This window comes from Sceloporus occidentalis, unplaced genomic scaffold (genome assembly GCF_023333645.1).
Source record: "Sceloporus occidentalis isolate IW3139 unplaced genomic scaffold, rSceOcc1.0.p SCAF_3, whole genome shotgun sequence".
Taxonomy (NCBI): Eukaryota; Metazoa; Chordata; class Lepidosauria; order Squamata; family Phrynosomatidae; genus Sceloporus; species Sceloporus occidentalis.
Window position 1 is genome coordinate 87,128,200 of NW_028316983.1, and position 19,641 is coordinate 87,147,840.

Genomic DNA, 19,641 nt, shown 5'->3' on the forward strand with positions numbered 1-19,641 from the left:
AGGAAGGGGAGAAAAGAGAGAGAAAGGGAAGGGAGGGAGGGAATAAAGGAAGGGAGGGAATAAAGGAAAGGAAAGGAAGGAAGGAAGGAAGGAAGGAAGGAAGGAAGGAAGGAAGGAAGGAGAGAACAGTGGGGAGAGGGGGAAGGAAGGGAGGGTGGGAAGGAATAAAGAAAATAAAAAGGAAGGAAGGAGGAAAGGAGGAAAGGAGGGAGGGAGGAAGGAAGGAAGGAAGGAAGGAAGGAAGGAAGGAAGGAAGGGGCTCTCCTCTGCCCTCCAGCCGGGCTACCTGTTGGAGAAGCGCCTGGGAAGGCGGGGGAGACTAGCTCCTCTCCCGAACGCCCCCTCCACCCTCCTCCTCCTCCTCTTTTTGAACCTTACAACTCTTATTGTTACTACTCCTACTCCTACTGGGGTTCTTCCTGCCGGCCTCCTCCTTCCCGGGCGTTGGGATGACCCTGTCGGGCAACCTGGGCGCCAGCGAGATGTCCGGCCCGACGGTGCTGACGGCCGAGGATGTGGACATCGACGTGGTGGGCGAGGGCGACGACGCCTCCCTGGACGAGAGGGACGCCGGGGGGAGGAGGCGGAGAGCCCGACGCCCCCGCCAGCGCCAGCCCCGGGGCCCTGTCCGGCGGCACGGCGGGGCTGCTACCCTCCCAGCTCTCCTGCCTGGACGAGGCGTCCGAGCTGCTGATGGCCAAAGAGGCCGGGACGGAGGCTGGCTCGGGCGGCGGCGGAGGAGGCGGCGGAGGCGGGTGCAGCCCCGTGGAAGGGGAGAGGGCCGGCGGCGAGGAGGGCTCCGGGATGGCGGCGGGCGCCCCGTCGGGGCCCGGCTCTGCCTCCGCCGCCGCCGCGGCCTCGGCCTCGTCTTCCGCTGCTGCTGCTGCTGCCTCCAGCGGCGGGAAGCCCAAGAGCAGCCTGGTGAAGCCGCCCTACTCCTACATCGCCCTGATCACCATGGCCATCCTGCAGAGCCCCCAGAAGAAGCTCACCCTGAGCGGCATCTGCGAGTTCATCAGCAACCGCTTCCCCTACTACCGGGAGAAGTTCCCCGCCTGGCAGAACTCCATCCGCCACAACCTCTCGCTCAACGACTGCTTCGTCAAGATCCCCCGGGAGCCCGGCAACCCGGGCAAGGGCAACTACTGGACCCTGGACCCGCAGTCCGAGGACATGTTCGACAACGGCTCCTTCCTCCGCCGCAGGAAGCGCTTCAAGCGGCACCAGCAGGAGCAGCTCCGCGAGCAGACGGCGCTCATGATGCACAGCTTCGGCGCCTACAGCCTCGCCGCCGCCGCCGCTGCCGCCGCCTCAGCCGCCGGGGGCCCCTACGGAAGGGCCTATGGGCTGCCCCACGGGGCCTACCCGCACCCGGCCGCCGCCGCCGCCCTCCAGTACCCCTACATCCCCCCCGTCGGGCCCATGCTCCCTCCGGCGGTGCCCCTGCTGCCCTCCAGCGAGCTCACCCGCAAAGCCTTCAACTCCCAGCTCAGCCCCAGCCTCCAGCTCCAGCTCAGCAGCCTCGGAGGCGGCGGGGGCGGCGGGGGCGGCGGAGGGGGACCGGGCCCCGTCAAGGCCGAGCCCCCCGCCAGCCGCCCTTCCTTCACCATCGAGAACATCATCGGCGGCGTCGGGGTGGGAGGCACCGCTGCCATCGCCGCCGCCGCCGCCGCAGCCGCCGCCGCCGCCGCCTCGTCCAGTTCCTCCTCGGTGTCCAGCGGGCAGACTTTCCTGCGTCCCCCGCCGGTGACGGTGCAGTCGGGGCTGCTGGCCCACCCGCCCCTCTCGCTGGCCCGCAGCACGGCCGCCATCGCCCCCATCCTCAGCGTGCCCTCCAACATGCTCTCCGGACAGTTCCTGCAGCCCGCCGCTGCCGCCGCCGCCGCGGGACAAGGCAAGTGGCCGGCTCAATAGGCCCAGGGCCGCACCGTCCAGGCACACGCTCCCCCCTCCGCTCCAGGAAAGGAGCCCCACGCTTCTTTGGCCCCAGAGACTCCGACGCCAAGCCGCCCGGCCGCTCGGCTCCAACCTTTGGCTCAAAGGTTTCCACCCGTCGCCAGCCCCCTTTTCTTGGGGCCAGGACGGATCCCAATGGACCGGGTTTCGGGATCCACTTTCCACTCTCCAAATCCACTCTCAGCTCCACACACACACACACACACACACACACAGAGCGCTTTACTTTGGCTTCTCCGACGGTCGCTCATTTCCACCAGTCTCGAGCTCTCTCTTTCCTGGGGCTCTTCAAGGCCGGATCCCACTGAATCTAGGTTTCTGAAGCCCCAAATCCACTCTCACGATCTCTCCCCCACACATGAACTTCGGCTTTCCCGACAGTCACCCAAATGTTTCCACCAGTGGCCAGCCCCCTCTCTTTTGAGGGGCTCCAAAAAGATCCATATCCCAATAGATAGTCCAAAATCCACTCTCACAGGCTCACCTACAAAGCCACCCACAAGCACATACACCCACGCGGCCGCCTTTTGGCTTCTCCGACTGTCGCCCATTTCCCCCAGTCGCTAGCCCTCTCCTTCCTGAGGCTTCTCAAGGAGGATCCCGACGGACCGGGGTCCCTGAAGCCCCAAAGCCACCCTCCCAGACCCACCTAGACATACAGACCCACAAGGGATGCTCTCTGTCTCTGTACAGCAGGTAAACCCAATGCTCAGCCCTGGAGTCGCATACAGGTTCCTATTTGGGTCGGGGAGGGAGAAGGGAAAAGGACGGACTTTCTTTCCCACCTTTTATTTTTTTAAAAAAACTGTCCACATTTGGAGGAAAAAAGAAAGAAAGAAAGAAAGAAAGAAAGAAAGAAAGAAAGAAAGAAAGAAAGAAAACGTGGGAGGGAAAAATTACCTTTCCTCAAAGCCCCAGAATATAAGAGGGCCAGGTTTAGTGAACCCCGAACTTTCACTTTTGCTGAAGGTTCTTAATCTCTTCGGTCATTTTGCTCCAAACACATTTTTTTCCAATAACAATAACATCAACAACAACCGAAAGATGTAAAATAGATGGGGCAATTGGTCAAAAAAGAAGGATGAGGGAAGAAGGGAGGGCAATATCCCTGCCGTTCTATTATAAGAAGTCTGTTTATATATGAATGAATATATGTGTCCTAAATGTTATTCCTCCGTATTGTACACAGCTTTGTAAATAAATTTTTAAAATGGTGCTTTTTGTTGTTGTTGTCGGTGCTGATTTTGCTAAATTAAGGTCTCAAAAAATGACTGTAGTTGAAAAGAAGAGAGCTGGATCTGGTAGAAATCCATTCGGCCAAATATGTCGGGAATATTCTTCTTCTTTTGAAATCGGTGGGATTTACTTCCACAAAAGATATAAAAATTAAAAATTAAATAACGCTTTCAAAAACCTGACTTTAAAACCAAACCAAGTCAGGTGGATCCAACATTCCGACAGTGGAAGGGGATTTCTCGAAATCCATTGGAAGGATCGTCCTAAAGCGATCCTTCTTCCTCCTCCTTTTTTTTTGGGGGGGGGGATATAAAATAGCCAATATGATAGATTCCTTTCCCGTACCCCTTCCTCGGCTCTTTTAAATGCCTATAACATTGTCAACCCCCAGGTTATAATCTAGAGAGGGGTGATTTGTGGATTATGATATAGATCTTACAAGATTTCGGGCTGGCGAAGTGCCTTGGTTAATAAAGAAACCTGATCCGAGTGAGAGAGAGACTTGAGGCCAAATAAAAAAGCCACAAAGCAAAGCAAAAGGAAATCGAATTAATGCAGAACCCAGAAGATAATAATAATAATGATAATACAGGTAATCATGTTTTCTCCCTCGTTCCCAATAATTAAGCAAACTTTAATCCTCAACTACCTGGGATTTATTTTTATACTAAAATAGATATTCTTGGTATAACAATTCTGATTCTGATTCTGATCTCTCTGCCTGTGATTTATTTTTGTGCTGTGTCCGTCTAACCTTAGATTTCGGATTTAAAGCTTAATTTCGTTGGAAGGGGAATGGAAGGGATGCCGCCGGCCCCAAAACAGCAAAGGATGGCCACAAAGTACGGTTTTGATGAACAGGTTTTGATAATGAAGCGATCTCGAAATACAGTGCCTTGGTGGCTCAATACACGTCGAGGGAAAGGGGGTCGGGAGGAAAGGCGTTCAGTTACGGTCGGGCTTTTTGGGATCCAGCCTTGGAAGCATGGCTCTGAATATCTCTTCCTCTACAGGAATTCCTCTGCCGATAGAGATCCGGAGCGAAAGAAATGGGCTGGGGATATTCAGGGACCCTCTCTGGAAACCACAGGCGACCCCAGGCCCCCACCGCCAAGGAGGACCCCCAAGAAAAAGGGAGGACCTGACCCAAGAAAAGCAAAAAAACCCACATGAAGATATACATATGTAAATGGATGCTTCTTCGTCATGCTCCAAATGGAGGACATTTTGAAATCCCTCCCGAACAAAAGGATGAAATGGAGGACGTGTCCTGGAAAAGGAGGATCTCCGATTACCCTGGGTGCCCCAGCCAGTGATTTTTAGGGGAATCCTCTCCTAAAACGTGGCATCTATTTTTAAGCTTGTTTTCCTTCTTAATAGATAGATTGATAGATAGATATTAAGAAGGAAAACACGATATCTAGATAGATATGGATATAGATATTTTATTTTACCTATCTATCTATATTATAGGTAATCTATCTATTATAGATATATAGATTTTATTCTATCTATCTATCTAGGTAAAATAAAATATCTCTATCTATCTTTTAAGAAAAACAAAGTATCTATCTATACATAGATATAGATATTTTATCCCCCCTCTCTATATATGTAATAAAATATCTATTTTTAAGAAGGAAAACAAAGTATTTATCTCTACATAGATATAGTTATTTTATTTTGTGTGTGTGTGTGTGTGTGTGTGTGTGTGTGTGTGTGTATGTGTAATAAATTATCTATCTATCTATCTTTTAAGAAGGAAAACAAAGTATCTATCTCTACATAGATATAGATATTTTATTTTCTCTCTCTCTCTCTCTCTGTGTATGTGTAATAAATTATCTATCTACCTATCTATCTTTTAAGCAGGAAAACAAAGTATCTAGATATTTTATTTTCTCTCTCTCTACACACACACACACACACACACAAACGTAATAAAATATCTATCTATTTATCTATCTCTATATATTTTAAGAAGGAAAACAAAGTATCTATCTATACATATAGATATTTCATTTTGACTCTCTCTCTCTACACACACACACACACACACACACACACACACAATAAAATATCTATCTATCTATCTATCTATCTATCTATCTATCTATCTATCTATCAGAACAAGCTTAAAAATAGATACCGCGTCTTAGGAGAGGGAACCCTCTCCTAAGAGGCAATATAGGGGGAGATGAGGGCCAGCAAAGAAAAAGTGGAACCCCTAGCCTAGGCCTAGAAGGGGCTAGCACCAAGGGGCCTGGGGGGGGGGGTGACCTGTGCAAGGCGCTAGGCCCGGGCGAGTGTGGGAGGCTGGGACCGGGGGCCAAGGCAGTGGGATCTCCTGCTTTCCCGGCTGCCCGGTAAATATTATTCCACCCAAAGTAAACATTGATACCTCTGGCTCTGGGGACGAAAATAAAGTCAGCTGCCTGGCGACTGGGCAGCAGGGAGGCAGAGAAGGAGCCGAGCTGGACCTGAGCAAGAAGGAGGACCTGCGAATCACTTGACACTGCCCCGCGCCCAAGGCGCAGATCGGGTGTCAGGCTCCGGATTCTCCGCCTGGAGGGCAGCCCAGACACGTCCTCCTTTCCCGGGACAGGTCCTCCATCTCAGCCTTCTTCCTGTCCAAGAAGGATCCCAAAATCATTGGACACCGGCCTTCATCTTAAGCATGGCAAAGAAGCATGCACTTATATTTATATTTGTATTTAAATTTATATTTCTGGGTGGTTTTTTATTCTTTTTAATTTATTTTTAAAAATTATTTGTAGCTTTTCTTTGGCCCTCTCGTCCCTTGTTCTCGAAGGTCCTCCATTTCGCGGTGCCTTGTCCTCCTTTGGCAGTGAGGACCTCTCATTAGAAGTTAGGCGGCTCCCCGATGTGGCTTTGTAAACCGCTTTCGGTATGAAGGGGTATATAAATGAAGCTGTTTGTGTGTGTGTGTGTGTGTGTGTGTGTGTGTAACAAAAAAGGGGAGGCAGGGTAACCAGCCGTCCTGTTTTTCCCGGACATACCCTCCATTTCATGCCCTTGTGTCCAGGAGGAATGCCACAAGCGTCCTCCTTTCTAAGCATTGATTTATATTTATACTTGTGTGTGTGTAACCAAAAAAAAAGGGAAGGCAAAGTGACCGGCCGTCCTCCTTTTCTCGGACATGCCCTCCATTTCCTGCTCTTCTGTCCAGCAGGAACGCCACAAGCGTCCTCCATCTTCAGCAAGGCAAAGAGGCATGGATTTGTAGTTATACCAATGTGTGTGTGTGTGCACGCGTTGTAGTTTTTTTTTTTCTGTCCTCCCTTTTTGCTTGACTGTCCTCCACTTTGGGGTGCTTGGTCCTCCTTGGAGGAGAGGACCATCTCTGGGCAGAGTAACCCAGCTGCAATACTTCGGAGCTCTCCGATTTGCCTTGACTGCTCTGCCCTGCTTCTTCTTCTTCCTCCTGGGCTATAAAAGTCCCGACAAGTTGTTTCACAGTTGTGTCTGGCTAATCGGTTTTTACACAAACAGCAAATGGTCCGTGCTGGTCTATATTTAGCTGATACCCCTGGGAAAAGAGGCGGGGGGGGATCTTCTTGGATTCACTTGTGGGGCTGAGGGGGGGTCTGACATGGGATAACAGGGGGCTCATTCCAGCCCTGAGCTTTTGGGACTTAGGGAATTACACCCCTCGTCGTTCCCGACATAGCTCCCATGCCTCTGTATGTGTGTGTCTTTGTGGCTTTGGGGTCAGCACTTTCAAGGGGGAGAAGGTGCCCCCCATCCCCAAACAACAACACTCCTTTTGTGGGTTTTGGAAATTGCCAAAGGAGATGAATGCATCCGCACTGTAGAAACAATCCGGTTTGAGACCGCTTGAGCTGCCAGGGCTCAAGGCTATGGAATTCTGGGCATGGTCGTTTGTTGTGGCACTGAGCCCTGGCAGCTCAAGCGGTCTCAAACCGGATTGTTTCTACAGTGCGGACGCAGCTGGAGAGGAATTTCTGCCCAATTTCTGCCCATACACAGAATGGGAGATGCCTTCCAGTAGTTACTGTTGTTATTGTGAGCCGCCTTGTTGGGTCCCTTTTGGGGAGAAAGGCGGGATAGCAATTAAAAAAGTAAACAAACTCAAAATAAATAGCGGGACTAAAACTTTATAGCCTGGGGACCTCCCTTGACATCTACATGTGGGTGTCGCACACACACAGAGACACACCGCCCGACGTAGCATAGGAATACAAATATTTTGTTTAGCAGGCTGTGAATTGCACCCACTGCAGTGCATTTACCATGTGCAATGTGCGTGTTTTCATTCGCACACTCGTGTGCACTCACCTTTCAGCCGTTTGCGGCTCACTCTTCCAGTTGGAACAGCTTTATCGAAGTGCATTCAGCATTTCACTCAACGCATGTGTCGATTTTACACTTTAAAAAGTCTGAGATAAGGAGGAAGAGAGGAGGGATCAGGGCCTCCAAAGCTCCTCTCCCCCCGTTCCACTTGGGGGTCTTGCCCACTATTTCAGATGCCTTTAAGCATCAGTTGCCTTTAAGCATCAGAGAACAAGTCAGGGGGGATACCAGTCTGGGCAGGAATATCACAATCACCGATCAAATAAATTTAATGTGCACACACAAACTCTCTCTCTCTATATATGTGTGTGTGTGTGTGTGTGTGTGTGTGTGTGTGTGTGTGTGTGTGATATTCCTGCCTATACATTTATTAGATCGGTGAGTGTATACACAATTTTGATATTCCTGCCCAGACTGGCACCCTCCCTAACTTGTTCTCTGCGCCTATATATATACATGTACACATGCATATAGCACAGAGATCTGTGTGTACGGGTATGCATATAATCTACTGTGTGTGTTATACATAGTCAGGCATGCACCTTGTGTGTAGGTTTCTGAGCGCATTCACTATGCACAGAGCTGGACAGCAGAACCACACATGCTTTGTGTATGTCTTTATATGTTCGGTATGTGAATAAAAACACCAGAGAGCATTTGGATTTGGATGCCCAGTTCTTCCCTTGCCAAGGTTTCCTGTAACAAAAGAGCAAAAGATATCTCTATGTCCACATGGGCACTCACCATATTTGATGTGTTGCCCCTGGCTGGGAGACTTTAGGATAGAAAAGGGCTGGTTATTCAGATTTAAAAAATCACTATGTGTGGTTGTGTATTCTGTTTCCCCCTCTATTTTCTTTATGAAGGAGCCAGCTGTCTTTATGTGAAGTGCAGAAGGTAATGAGAGGGTTAGAGGGAGGGAAGGAATGGAGACATTTGATAGTGGTTTGGTGTTGTGTGCCTTCAAGTGGTCTCTGACTTATGGCGACCCTGCCAAGGGTTTTCTGGGGCTGAGAGTGTGTGACTCGCCCAAGGTCACCCAGTGGGTTTCCAAGGCTGAGCAGGGACTCCAATCCTGGCCTCCAGAGTCATAGTTCAATGCTCAAACCACTACACTATGCTGGCTCACATTATTTGTGGTACAATGTTTTTAAGGTCTGTTTACATTGGCCATGAAGAGCTTATATGGTGGTGGTGGTGGTGGGGGGGGGTCACGTTTTAAGACTACAGCTCCTAGAAATCTCCAGCAGTATGCTGAAATTTCTACTTGGCTTTGATCTAGTTGTATAAGAGATTCTAGGCTGCATTAATAGATGTATAGTGTCTAGAACGAGAGGAGTAATAGTGCCACTATATTCTGCTTTGGACAAGTTAACCTAGAATACTGCATCCAGTTCTGGGTACCACAGTTCAAAAAGGATGTTAAAAAGCTGAAATGTGTCCAGAGGAGGGCGACAAAAATGGTGAAAGATCTGGGAACCTTGTCCAATGAGGGGTGGCTAAGGAAACTGGGTATGTTTAGCCTGGGAAGAGAAAGTTAAGAGGTGATATGATAGCTCTGTTGAAATATTTGAAGGACTGTCATACTGAAGATAGAGCAAGTTTGTTCTTTGCATCTCCAGACAATAGGACCCAGAGCCTTACATGAATAGATGTCATTCCTTAGAGAGACATTGAAGTGTTATGGCTGTAATGTTGGATTACTGGCTACGGAAACATGACTTAATGGTAAGAGACTTCTTAAAAAGCATATGACTATATCAGTATTTGTTGTGTTATATACTTAAATGGGAAATGAGCAGGTTTTGAACACTCATTGGGAAGGGGCTAAAAATCTTATCCAATCATATCCCCCTAAAGATGTGGGGAAGCACACATAGCTCTTTACATATTATGGGTTTATTATAGAAAACACTGTGGTACTATTGTAAACATAATGCAGTCCTGTGGGTCTTTTTCTGAAATGCCATTTTGAACTAGCATTTACCTGCTCAGAATCTATGATGCACATTTGTTGTTCACTCCTGTCAAGTCAACTTTGACCTATGCCAACCCTATGAATGAGAGACCTCTAAGTTACACTGCCACCAACAGCCCTGGTCAGGTTCCTCAAACTCAGGGGCTCTGTGTCTATCCATCTACAGTGTGGTCCTTCCTCTCTTCTTACTGCCTTCTTCTTACCAACCATTATTGTCTTTTCAAGTGAATCTTATCTTCTCATGATGTGCCCAAAGTATGACAGTCTGTTTAGTCATCTTGGCTTCTAGTAAGAGTTCAAGTTTCCTCTACAACCCATTAGTCTTTTTTTTAACAGCCCATGGTATCCACTTAACTCTTCTCTTCCTATCCACTTTCTTCAATGACCAGCTTTCAGAACCATTCATCAAAGAGAAAGGTGGCATACAAATGAAATAAATAAATAAATAAATAAATAAATAAATAAATAGAAATTGGAAATACAATGGCATAGACTTTAATATTTAACTTTAATATTTAATGATATATCATGACATCTCAGGATCTTGTCTAGTTCCTTCATAACTGCCCTTCCAATTCCTAGTCTTCTGATTTCTTGATGGCATGTCCATTCTGATTAATGGCTTAAAATACTGAGCAATGTCTTAATTCTTACCTTAACATTATGTAAATAATCTATGGCCACTATTTTTGTTTTCTTCTGAAATTCTTTGGCGCATTCCATTAGCCAACACATATTTGCAATATGGTCCCTAGTGCCTCTTATTTTTCTGAACCCAGGTTGAACATCTGCATTTCTTGCTCAAAATATGCTCAAAGTTGTTGTATTATGGTGAAAGAAAATACAACCGAATATATTAAAACATCTCTTATACAAATCTAACAGTGTGGTCCTATCTGAAACTCCTGTCTATAGTTCTGATTATCCTTTTCAGAAATAATATTATAGAGCTGGAAAGGATGTAGAAAAGGAAACCAAAATGGTGAAAGGTGTTAGAAAAGGTTCTCTCAGAGGAAAGTTTGGAGCTTTTAATTTTAGAAAAATGTTTGATGTATTTACAAATAAAAAGGTAAGAAGAACATGATGGAAATGTGTAAAAAATACTCACTTTGACTGGAAAGCATGCATAAGGAATCCCATTCTGTCACAATATTAGAACTTGAGGTTATCCAAAGAAATTCATCGCTACCAGATTCGTGACAGGCTTGAAAAAATTATTTTGGGGACTACAACTCCCAGAATTCCCTCAGATAGCATAATATCCTTCTCCTCCCCCTCCTCCTTCCACCTTTTCTCCAGATACACTTGCCAGTGTACATGATTTTCCTCCTCACTTTATCCTTATGAGGAAGTGTGTGCCTAACAGGGGAAAAACACACCCATATACGCTTTCCCTGTTTCTTGCCTCTGTTTATTAATCCATTAATTACATCAATTAATTATATTTATGTCCAACCTTTCTTCCACTGAGTTCAAGTCAGTTTACTTGCTCTTCTGAATTATCCTCATCATAACACACACACACACACACACACACACACACACACACACACTGACAGTATATATGTGGCCTAGAGTCACCAGAGAGTTTCATGGCTCTTTGGGCACATTAACCTGGATCTTTAAAGCTTCAGTTTAACTACAGTGACTTTATAACATGTGGCAATGCAGAGAAGGGAAAGGCTAGAACACTGTTAGAAACACTTCTGCAGGATGGCAATGATATACTGCAACATCTTGTGGGGTGTCCCATATGTCAGTGAGTGCTAGTCAAAAAAGTTGTGTAGAAATGTCCAATGTGCCATTTAATACCAGTGGCTGCTAGCAACAGGCGGGTGAGGTTCTCATCCTTTCCCTCACTGTACCCCTACTTTATTAAACTACACGACAGCAATGAATCAGAATCCCACTTGGCCAGGCACTTGAGGTGACCCTTGGGGAGAGGGCTTGACCAGGCGTAGTTGAACCAGTCTTTCCCAGGCCTGCAAGTGCAATAGATGGAGACTTCTGCACATCCTAGGGTGTATTCACACTGCAGGAATGAAACAGTTTTACACAGCTTTAACTGCTCTGACTCTATTCTACAGAATCCTGGGATTTGTAGATAGATGACATATTGGAACTCTCTGACAGACGAGGCTGAATACCTCACCAAACTACAAATCCCAGGATTCCACAGAATGGACCCATGATGGTTAAAGTGATGTCAAACTGCTTCGTTTCTGGAGTGTGGCTACATCCCTAGGAAGGAATAAGATAATCCGGAATTAGAAATAAATGAATAAGAAAGGATGTTTTCAAAGACTTGTGCAGGCAGAGTGGGATGGTGGAATGAAAAGGATGAGCTGAAAATATAACTTTTAATGTCCTCATTAAATCAGAATGTGCCTATGTAGTGAAGCCAGAGAAGAAAATGAAGAAATAAATGAAACATAAAAACAAAGGTGGTGCCTCCCATTTGAGCTTTCTATAGGTTTTTTGCATTGTCATTCTTGGGGGGCAGACTAGTAAATACTGTTTGGCCAATAGAGAGATGTATATCTTAACTTTAAATATATTTATTGGGAAGACAAAGTTCCTGGAATGGAGAATCCTAGTTAACATCTGAAAAGACCAGCCTAATTGATCACTTTGGCCAGCCAGTCTAGCCTCTTTCAAAAGGGACACTCTTGAAAAATTAGCTATTGACAAATAGACCATTTAGTTCATACAATGAAATAAGTATTTTTTTTTCATGAGACTAGTCATGTCTAATGCTTTCAATGGGACTTTTTCACCAATTTACTTTTGTTGAATTGTAGCCATAAAGTATATGTGACTGTAAAACACACAGTTTAAATGCCAATAGAGGAGGCTGGATTTTACAAGTTCAGGAAACCTATGCAATAGAAGCCAACTAAAATGAACTGACATTAAACCTCTGCTGCAAATAGGAGAACTGTACAGTCCAAAAGACAAACACATATTGAAACAAATCATATGCATGTCTGTTTAGATGCAATTCCCATTTAATTAAATAGGACTTCCTCCTAGTAATTGTGTAAGGGGCAAGTCTATTGAACAGGATGGGATTTTAGGGTGCAGTCTTATGCATAAATTGGGTACAACATCACTTATTTTTGAGTGAGCATTTGTAGGACTTTGCCATGAATTCTCTGAAAGTGGGCATATGATTATATCTTTACAATATGATCGTTTCTAAATCAAACCTATGAAATAAATGTAGCAAGTAGCAATAGCAAGTACATTTCTATAATGCTTACCGATCTACTAAGTGGTTTAGAAAGTGTAAGCTAATTGCACCCAATAAGTTGGGTACTCATTTTAGGGACCTATAGAAGGATGACAGGCTGAGTTTACCTGTAGCCCCTGACTGGTAATGAACTCACAACCTTATGGTTTGTGAGTGAGTGACTGTAGTACAGGCATTTAACCACTGCACTACCTGGGCTTCTAAATGTGACAGCTACCCTTATTCTATGAATATATAATTAGTGAATATATGTATGTGTGTATATCTAAAATGAACTTCAGCAAATTGCTGTTGCCAAAGCAGGAAAATATTGTCATGTCTAGGAAAGATGCTGAGGCTGAGTTCATGTTGGATGATTTTTGCATTCTCTTTCCTTCTCCTTAGGGGTTTATCACACAGGAGGAATTTCTCTTAATTTCGAATGAAAAGAAAGTAGTGCCAGAATGCATTCATATGAATTCGCTAGTTCAGCAAATTTACGTGAATTCGAATTGTGTTTGAATTGACTTCCCATTGCCCCAAAATAGCTTACCACTGCCCAAAATTGCATGTGAAAGTCTATCATGCAATAACGTTAAACCCCATGATTGTGTTTGATTATACTTTCAATTTCCCCGTCTAATAAACTCCTATAGATGGGGATTTCCTGCATGCAGGGTCTCCTCTTTCTCTCTCTAATTCAAACTAAACCATGTGATTTAGATCACTCCCTGTTTGGGACTAATAGACAGTTTTTCTCTAAAAGATTTTCTCTTGATCTGTTGGGTCTTCCATCTTCCTTCTCCATCAACTTTCTTTGGAAAGATGGTGAGATAAATATGTCTTCTGAACCTGAACTATTAACTAGCTAGATTAGGATATAGCGTCTATGTAAATATAGATTAAAGCCATTAGTAAACTTTTGTTTGAACTTCAAGCTACTTGTATTATTTTTGAGTCAGTCTCAGTTCTCAGGGAAACACTGGGGCTGTGCAGACTGCTCCTAAGGGGCAGCCTGCAGTCTCCTTCAGCTGTGCCAGATTGGGGCCACGGCAACTACACGCTGTGTCTGATCTGGCCTTTCCAGGGTGCAAAAAAGAGCCACAAAAAGCGGCTCCTTTTTGACCCTGGAAAGGGTATGATAGCCACAGCACCATGGCTTTAAGGTGTTTCTTTGGTGCTGCATCATGTGGAGCACTGTGATGCCATGTGCCATGTGGAGCGGTGCATGGTGTCATGCCATCCTTTATGGCTGGCTGCATAGGCTCATAGTTAGATAAGAGCACATTTTTGCTACTTTGCTATTTTAAAGCTAGACCCTAATAGGCTTGGCTTTGATACTGAGATATTTCAATATTTTTGTTTCCTTAAAAAGGCTAGAGCCTTAGGAAAATTAAATTACCCTACAGTTCACACACCCTGATCCACGTCTGGAAGACTGTACCATTGAATTGTGAATTGAGTGGTTTCACAGCCCAATCAGGCTTCCCTGAAGCAGTTCTGACCTGCAGTTGTGCAAACCATGCCTGGAACAGGTTTTTTGCAATGGCTGTGTAGGCACACTATAGTTCTTTCTGAAAAGCCAGTGTCTGGATGAATTGTACTTTGGTTGTAGGACACAATAGATGCTAGATATATTGATTCATTCATACACAATAAACACTTCTGTGTAAACCCATGTCTTGCCACACTAACTTGTGTGTAAGAGAGCAGTGGGTTAAGGTGCTGAGTAGTAATCAATCCTTCCTGCAAGGCAGTGAAATCCTAAGCATGTTTACTCAAAAGAAGGACTCTGAATAGTGGGTCTGGACACCAGATAAGAGTGCATAAGACACAACTCTTAACAGAGCAGTCCCATGAAAGATTGCTTAAAAGCCCCATGTAAGTAAAGGCCTTACTTCTCCATATGTGTGGCTGGGACTGCAATGTTTTTGTTTATGTTTGTGTAGTATGTATTCTGTAGCATATGTCTTTTCAGTTTGCCAGATAGTTACTGCTTTCAGTAAGGGTCTGTTTTAGCCAGATTGGGGCTGTAGCAACTGAACACCACGGCAAAAAGGAGCTGCAAAAATGGCTCCTTTTTGTGCCCTGGAAAGGGCACCATGGCCACTTTGCTGCAGTATGGTGCCACTCCTTTGGTGCTGCATTGTATGGATGCAGTGCCAGAGGAGTGGCATAATGCCATGTGCTGTGTGGAGCAGTGCGTGGTGCCATGGCTCCCTGGGGGTGGAGTTGGGCCATGCGTCATGTGAAAGCGACATCCTGACTCCGTCCCCAGGCCAGCCTCAATGGCCGGACTAATCAGGGCCCAACTTTCAGTGTAATTCTTTATCTGTCTACCAAACAGGAAGACCCACAGAGTCAAATGGAGCCTTCCCCCAGTACAACATCAGAGCCCATCTGATCTTGGAAGTTAAGCAGAGTCAGCCCTAATTAATACTTGGATGGTAGACCACCAATGAATACCAGGGCTATAGTTCAGAGGAAGGGAATGGCAAAACCACCTCTGAGAATTCCTTGTCTAAGAAAAGCCTATGGAATTCATGGGGTTGCCATAAATCAAGAGGTGACTTGAAGGGAACATGCATTTTCGTTCCCTTGTAACTAAATAGATTGATAAAGAAATTCTTAAAGCTTGGAAACTCTGTGCCCATGCTGGCCAGGGCCAGGAGACGGGTGGATTTTGTGTAGTCACAGAAATACCTTTTCCATGGTCTAAACTGAAACAAGCTGAATAAATTTCTTTCTCTTCTTTCCCTGAATAAACATCCTTTCCCCCCCAGTCAAATGGATTTGAATCTTAAATTCAAAATCAAGTGCAGTCCCTATCTCAGTAAAGTGTGCTGGTTGTTTCAACTTTGTTTACCAAACTCTGCTGAATTAAACTAGTTTATTCTAGTTGTTTGAATATCACAAGGGAAATGTGGCAGAAAAGCAGCAAGCTTTGCCACACTGACCTATTTTTTTTTTCTGGTTTAAGAAAAGAGACAGAAGGAGGCTGGATTAGCATGGATATTGCATTTTCAAGGACCTTGCCACCATTAAATAGACTGTTAAGTGCATTTTATGGCTTGGGAAGGCTGCTCCCACTTCTGTCTGGAAAGGCATGCTAAGTTCATGTCTACCTGCTACATTACACACTCACTGACTAAAATACTTCCTGTGGATGTAATACCAATGCTCTGTATCTTTTTAGTACATAATGCTAACTGTTTTAGTGCTAGTAAAACCTAACTCCATAAAAAGTCCTGATAACAAGTGTTGTCACTCTAGAGGAAAAAATAATCTGCACGATTTAGATATAGACAAGGATGCACATTCTGTTCAGTTTCACACATCATACATTACCCAAACTAGCTTTGCCATAGAGTGGAAGACCACAAACAAAAACAGTTCTTGGACGAATATGATTTATGAGTATGTTTCAAAACACCTGTTGCCACATTAGTATGTGTTTTCTTATATTCTGTGGGATAGATTTCCAGGGTGGGGAAAGCCTTTTAATTTGAGGAGGCTGCTATAAATATTCTCCTTCACACTCAGCACCTGGAAAGAAGGGGAAAGGAACACTTCACAGTGTGGAAAGGGATTTTGTAGCACCTTCGAAATTAACTGAGCAAAAGACGTTGTAGCATCATAAGGGTGCATCTTGCACTGTAGAAACAATACATTTTGATACCACTTTAAGTGCTGTAGTTCAATCCTATGTAATCCTGGGATTTGTAGTTTTACAAGGTCTTTAGCCTTCCCTGCCAAATAGTGCTGGTGCCTCACAAAACTACAAATCCCAGGATTCTGTAAGGCTATGCACAGAGGGAGAGGGAGGCACAGGCCATCTCAAACCCCCCCCCCCAACTTCCAGAAGGAGGAGAGAAGAAACAGCTGGGAGGAAGAAAAAGGAAAAAAGGAAAGAGCCAGCCACAAAGCTAAAGTGAAGCTGGTGAGTCACAGAGGGAGGCATAGACCATCTCAGCCTCCACCTACCCCCACCACCTTCCAGAAGGAGAAGAGACACAGAGAAGAAGGACAAGGGAAATTTGAACAAGGGCCAGAAAGCAGAGGAGAGACTAAAATAAAGGGCATGGGGGGGGGGGGGGAAGGAGGGAGGAAGGAGGATAAGGGTAGGAAAACGATCAATTCAACAATAATGGGAGAGAGAATGACACAGGAAAACAACTACTGGGCAGCAGCAGGACTGGTGGGTGTCACTAAAGTGAAAGAACAGCAGTGACACCATAGCTAACATTTGTTAGCACTGCGCACAGGGAGTTGTAGGTAGTCCTCCTTGTGTAACCCCCTCGCCAGAAAACCCTATGATGAGACATCAAAATATCACACAGGCAAGAAAGAGCACTATTTATTTATTTTTATTTATTTTATTTATTTATTTATGGTATTTACGTATACCCCTCTTCAGCCCTAAAGCCTCTCAGAGCGGCTTACACATAGTTATTCAGACGGTTCCCTGCCCTCAGGATCTAAAAGGACATGACACAAAAGGAAAAGGGAATAGTGATGGGGAAGGGGATCAAGTCCAGTGGTTCTTCTCTCCCCCTGAAGCTTGGACCATGGCAGATGGACTGGAGGGAGGGCCTTCTTCTTGCTCTGCCTAGGCCTGATGGAGTTGGGCGTGCCTTTTCACTCCCTCCCAGGCTGGCAAGATAGATAGAAACAGAGAGATAGATAGAAACTAAAGGAAAACACACTTGAAGGAACAGCAAGGGCAGTCAAAAATGACGAATCAAGTAGTAAACACGCTCAGAAAGACAAATCCCATCAGAAGTGACATCACATATAAAATAGGGATGTGGAATGTGAGAAGCATGAGCCAGGGGAAGCTAGCTATAGTAAAAATGGAAATGGAACACATGAACATAGCTGGGGCGAGTGAGTTAAAATAAACAGGAATGGGCCACTTTGAATCAGACAACTAGACAGTCTTCTACTCAGGGAATGAAAAGACAAGAAGAAATGGAGTGACTTTCATACTAAAAAAGATTTTGCAAAGGCAGAGGATTCAATGCAAAATCAGATTGAATCATCTTAATAAGGCTCCATGGGAAACCTATGAATATCACCATAATTTAAGTATATGCACCAACCACTGAGGCAGAACAGGAAGAAATTGATAGATTCTACAAAGGAGTATAGGAAGAAATTGACAACATCAGCACAGGATGTCAAACAGATTATTGGAGACTGGAACGCCAAAGCTGGAAGCAAAGAAAAATCAAAAACAGTAGGCAGATTCGGATTAGATAAGATATAGATTTTTTTGAAGCCAACAACCTATTCATTGCAAAGACATTTTTCATACAACCAGAGAAAAGATTATACACATGGACATCACCAGATGGCCAACACAAAAACCAAATAGATTACATAATTGGAAGTAAAAGATGGCGAAGCTCCATACTGGTGGCCAAGACAAGACCAGGCGCCAATTGTGGTGCAGATCACAAATTACTTATATGAAAATAAATAAATAAGTGAATAAAATTCAAGAAGAGAACAAAACTAGTCATCACACCAAAATATAATTAAAACAACATTTCCACAGAATTCATTGACAATATAAGGAACAGATTTGCAGTACTAAGTATAATAGATCGTGGACCAGAAGAGCTTTGGACTGAAGCCATGGACATAATACTGTGTGCTTGCGTCATACACGGGCACACCTTATGTGGCTTCCAGCACATGCTGGAAGAAGTGGTGCCGTGTGCTGGGAAAAGCAATGGCACGTGTGCCACACGCTACCGCATTATCCTTAACGGGGCTCAAGCCTACGCAGAATTTCCCTTATGCTGGGGAGTCCAGAATGGGGAAGTAGCCCAAGTCTATAAAAGCTTATACAGCGCGCCCGCGCCATACGCAGGCACACCATACGCGGCCTTCAGCATACGCGCTCAAGCCGCGGGGCGCGCGCGGGGCGACGCGTCCCATTCAATTGAATGGGTGTGTGCGCCCATTGCGCCCCGCGCGCTCCCATGCCACTGCGCCGCCGCGCACGAGCCCCATTGTTTCTAATGGGGCCCGAGCATAGGCGGAATTCGCCTTACACGGCGGGATCCAGAACGGATCCCCCGCGTAAGGCAAGGACGGACTGTACTACTACAATATCTTTCCCTCAGTGAAGTCCAAAACACACAACAGAAATAATCCAGTTTGAAACCACTTTAATGGTCCTGACTCAGTGCTAGGAAATCCTGGGAATTGTAATTTACTGAAGCACCAGAGCTCTCTGGCAGAGAAGGCTAAATGTCTCACAAAAGTACAGTTCCCAGAATTCCCTAGCATGCAGCCATGGGCAGTTAAAGCAGTCTCAGACTGGATTATTTCTGCAGTGTGTTTTGGACCTTAGTTATTATTATTATTTTTGACAGCAAATAAACATATTTTTATGCCGCCAGACCTTTGTATATTGATATGGGTACTGTTTTTTTTTGTTTTGTTTTAAAGAGTAATAAATTCTTAAATTTTAATAATATTTGAACTGAAATTAATTCAAATGAATTGTTTTTCTTTAAACTTTGTATTTTCAATGTTTTATACTGTGAGGAAGGCAGGATAGAAATAAACATAATAATAATAAACATAATAATAATAGTCTCAAAGGGGCTACAAGAAGGCTCCCCTGGTATTACAATCTAACACAGCTATGCCCCTGAATGTTACGTCAGGGTTTATTCGTTTGCGCGCGCATTCCCAACGGCCGGGACTGCCGCGCATGCGCTCAAGGCCTAAAGAGGCGGGTCTGGGGGAGGGAAGCAAGCGTGTTAGTTAAGGAACGCGCGTCCCCGCATGCGCGCTCCTTCAAGCGCTGTCTTTCCGCTCCTGTCAATCTTTGGTGAGTGGGAAGAATGAACGTTCGAGGCTGAGTGGGGAGAGGGGGGGCAAAGAG

At 45.2% G+C, this 19,641-nt stretch overlaps 2 protein-coding genes across 5 annotated transcripts in view; both read left to right on the forward strand.

Moving 5' to 3' along the window:
- Window positions 1-296: 296 nt before the first annotated feature.
- On the forward strand, window positions 297-1,914 carry FOXD3 (forkhead box D3). The gene is given in 2 exon segments (XM_089518683.1): window positions 297-572; window positions 574-1,914. Coding segments are annotated over 2 exon segments (1,464 nt in total). The 5' UTR covers window positions 297-449.
- Window positions 1,915-16,659: 14,745 nt separating this feature from the next.
- ALG6 (ALG6 alpha-1,3-glucosyltransferase) overlaps window positions 16,660-19,641 on the forward strand; it is a 60,330-nt gene continuing 57,348 nt past the window's right edge. The window contains exon 1 of one of the 4 annotated variants that reach the window (XM_089515331.1): window positions 16,660-16,677. The gene's annotated coding sequence lies outside the window, so the exon portion shown is untranslated. Of the gene's footprint in view, window positions 16,678-19,496; window positions 19,588-19,641 lie in introns of those variants that run through there. The other 3 variants (XM_089515327.1, XM_089515329.1, XM_089515324.1) reach the window with 3 other exon arrangements.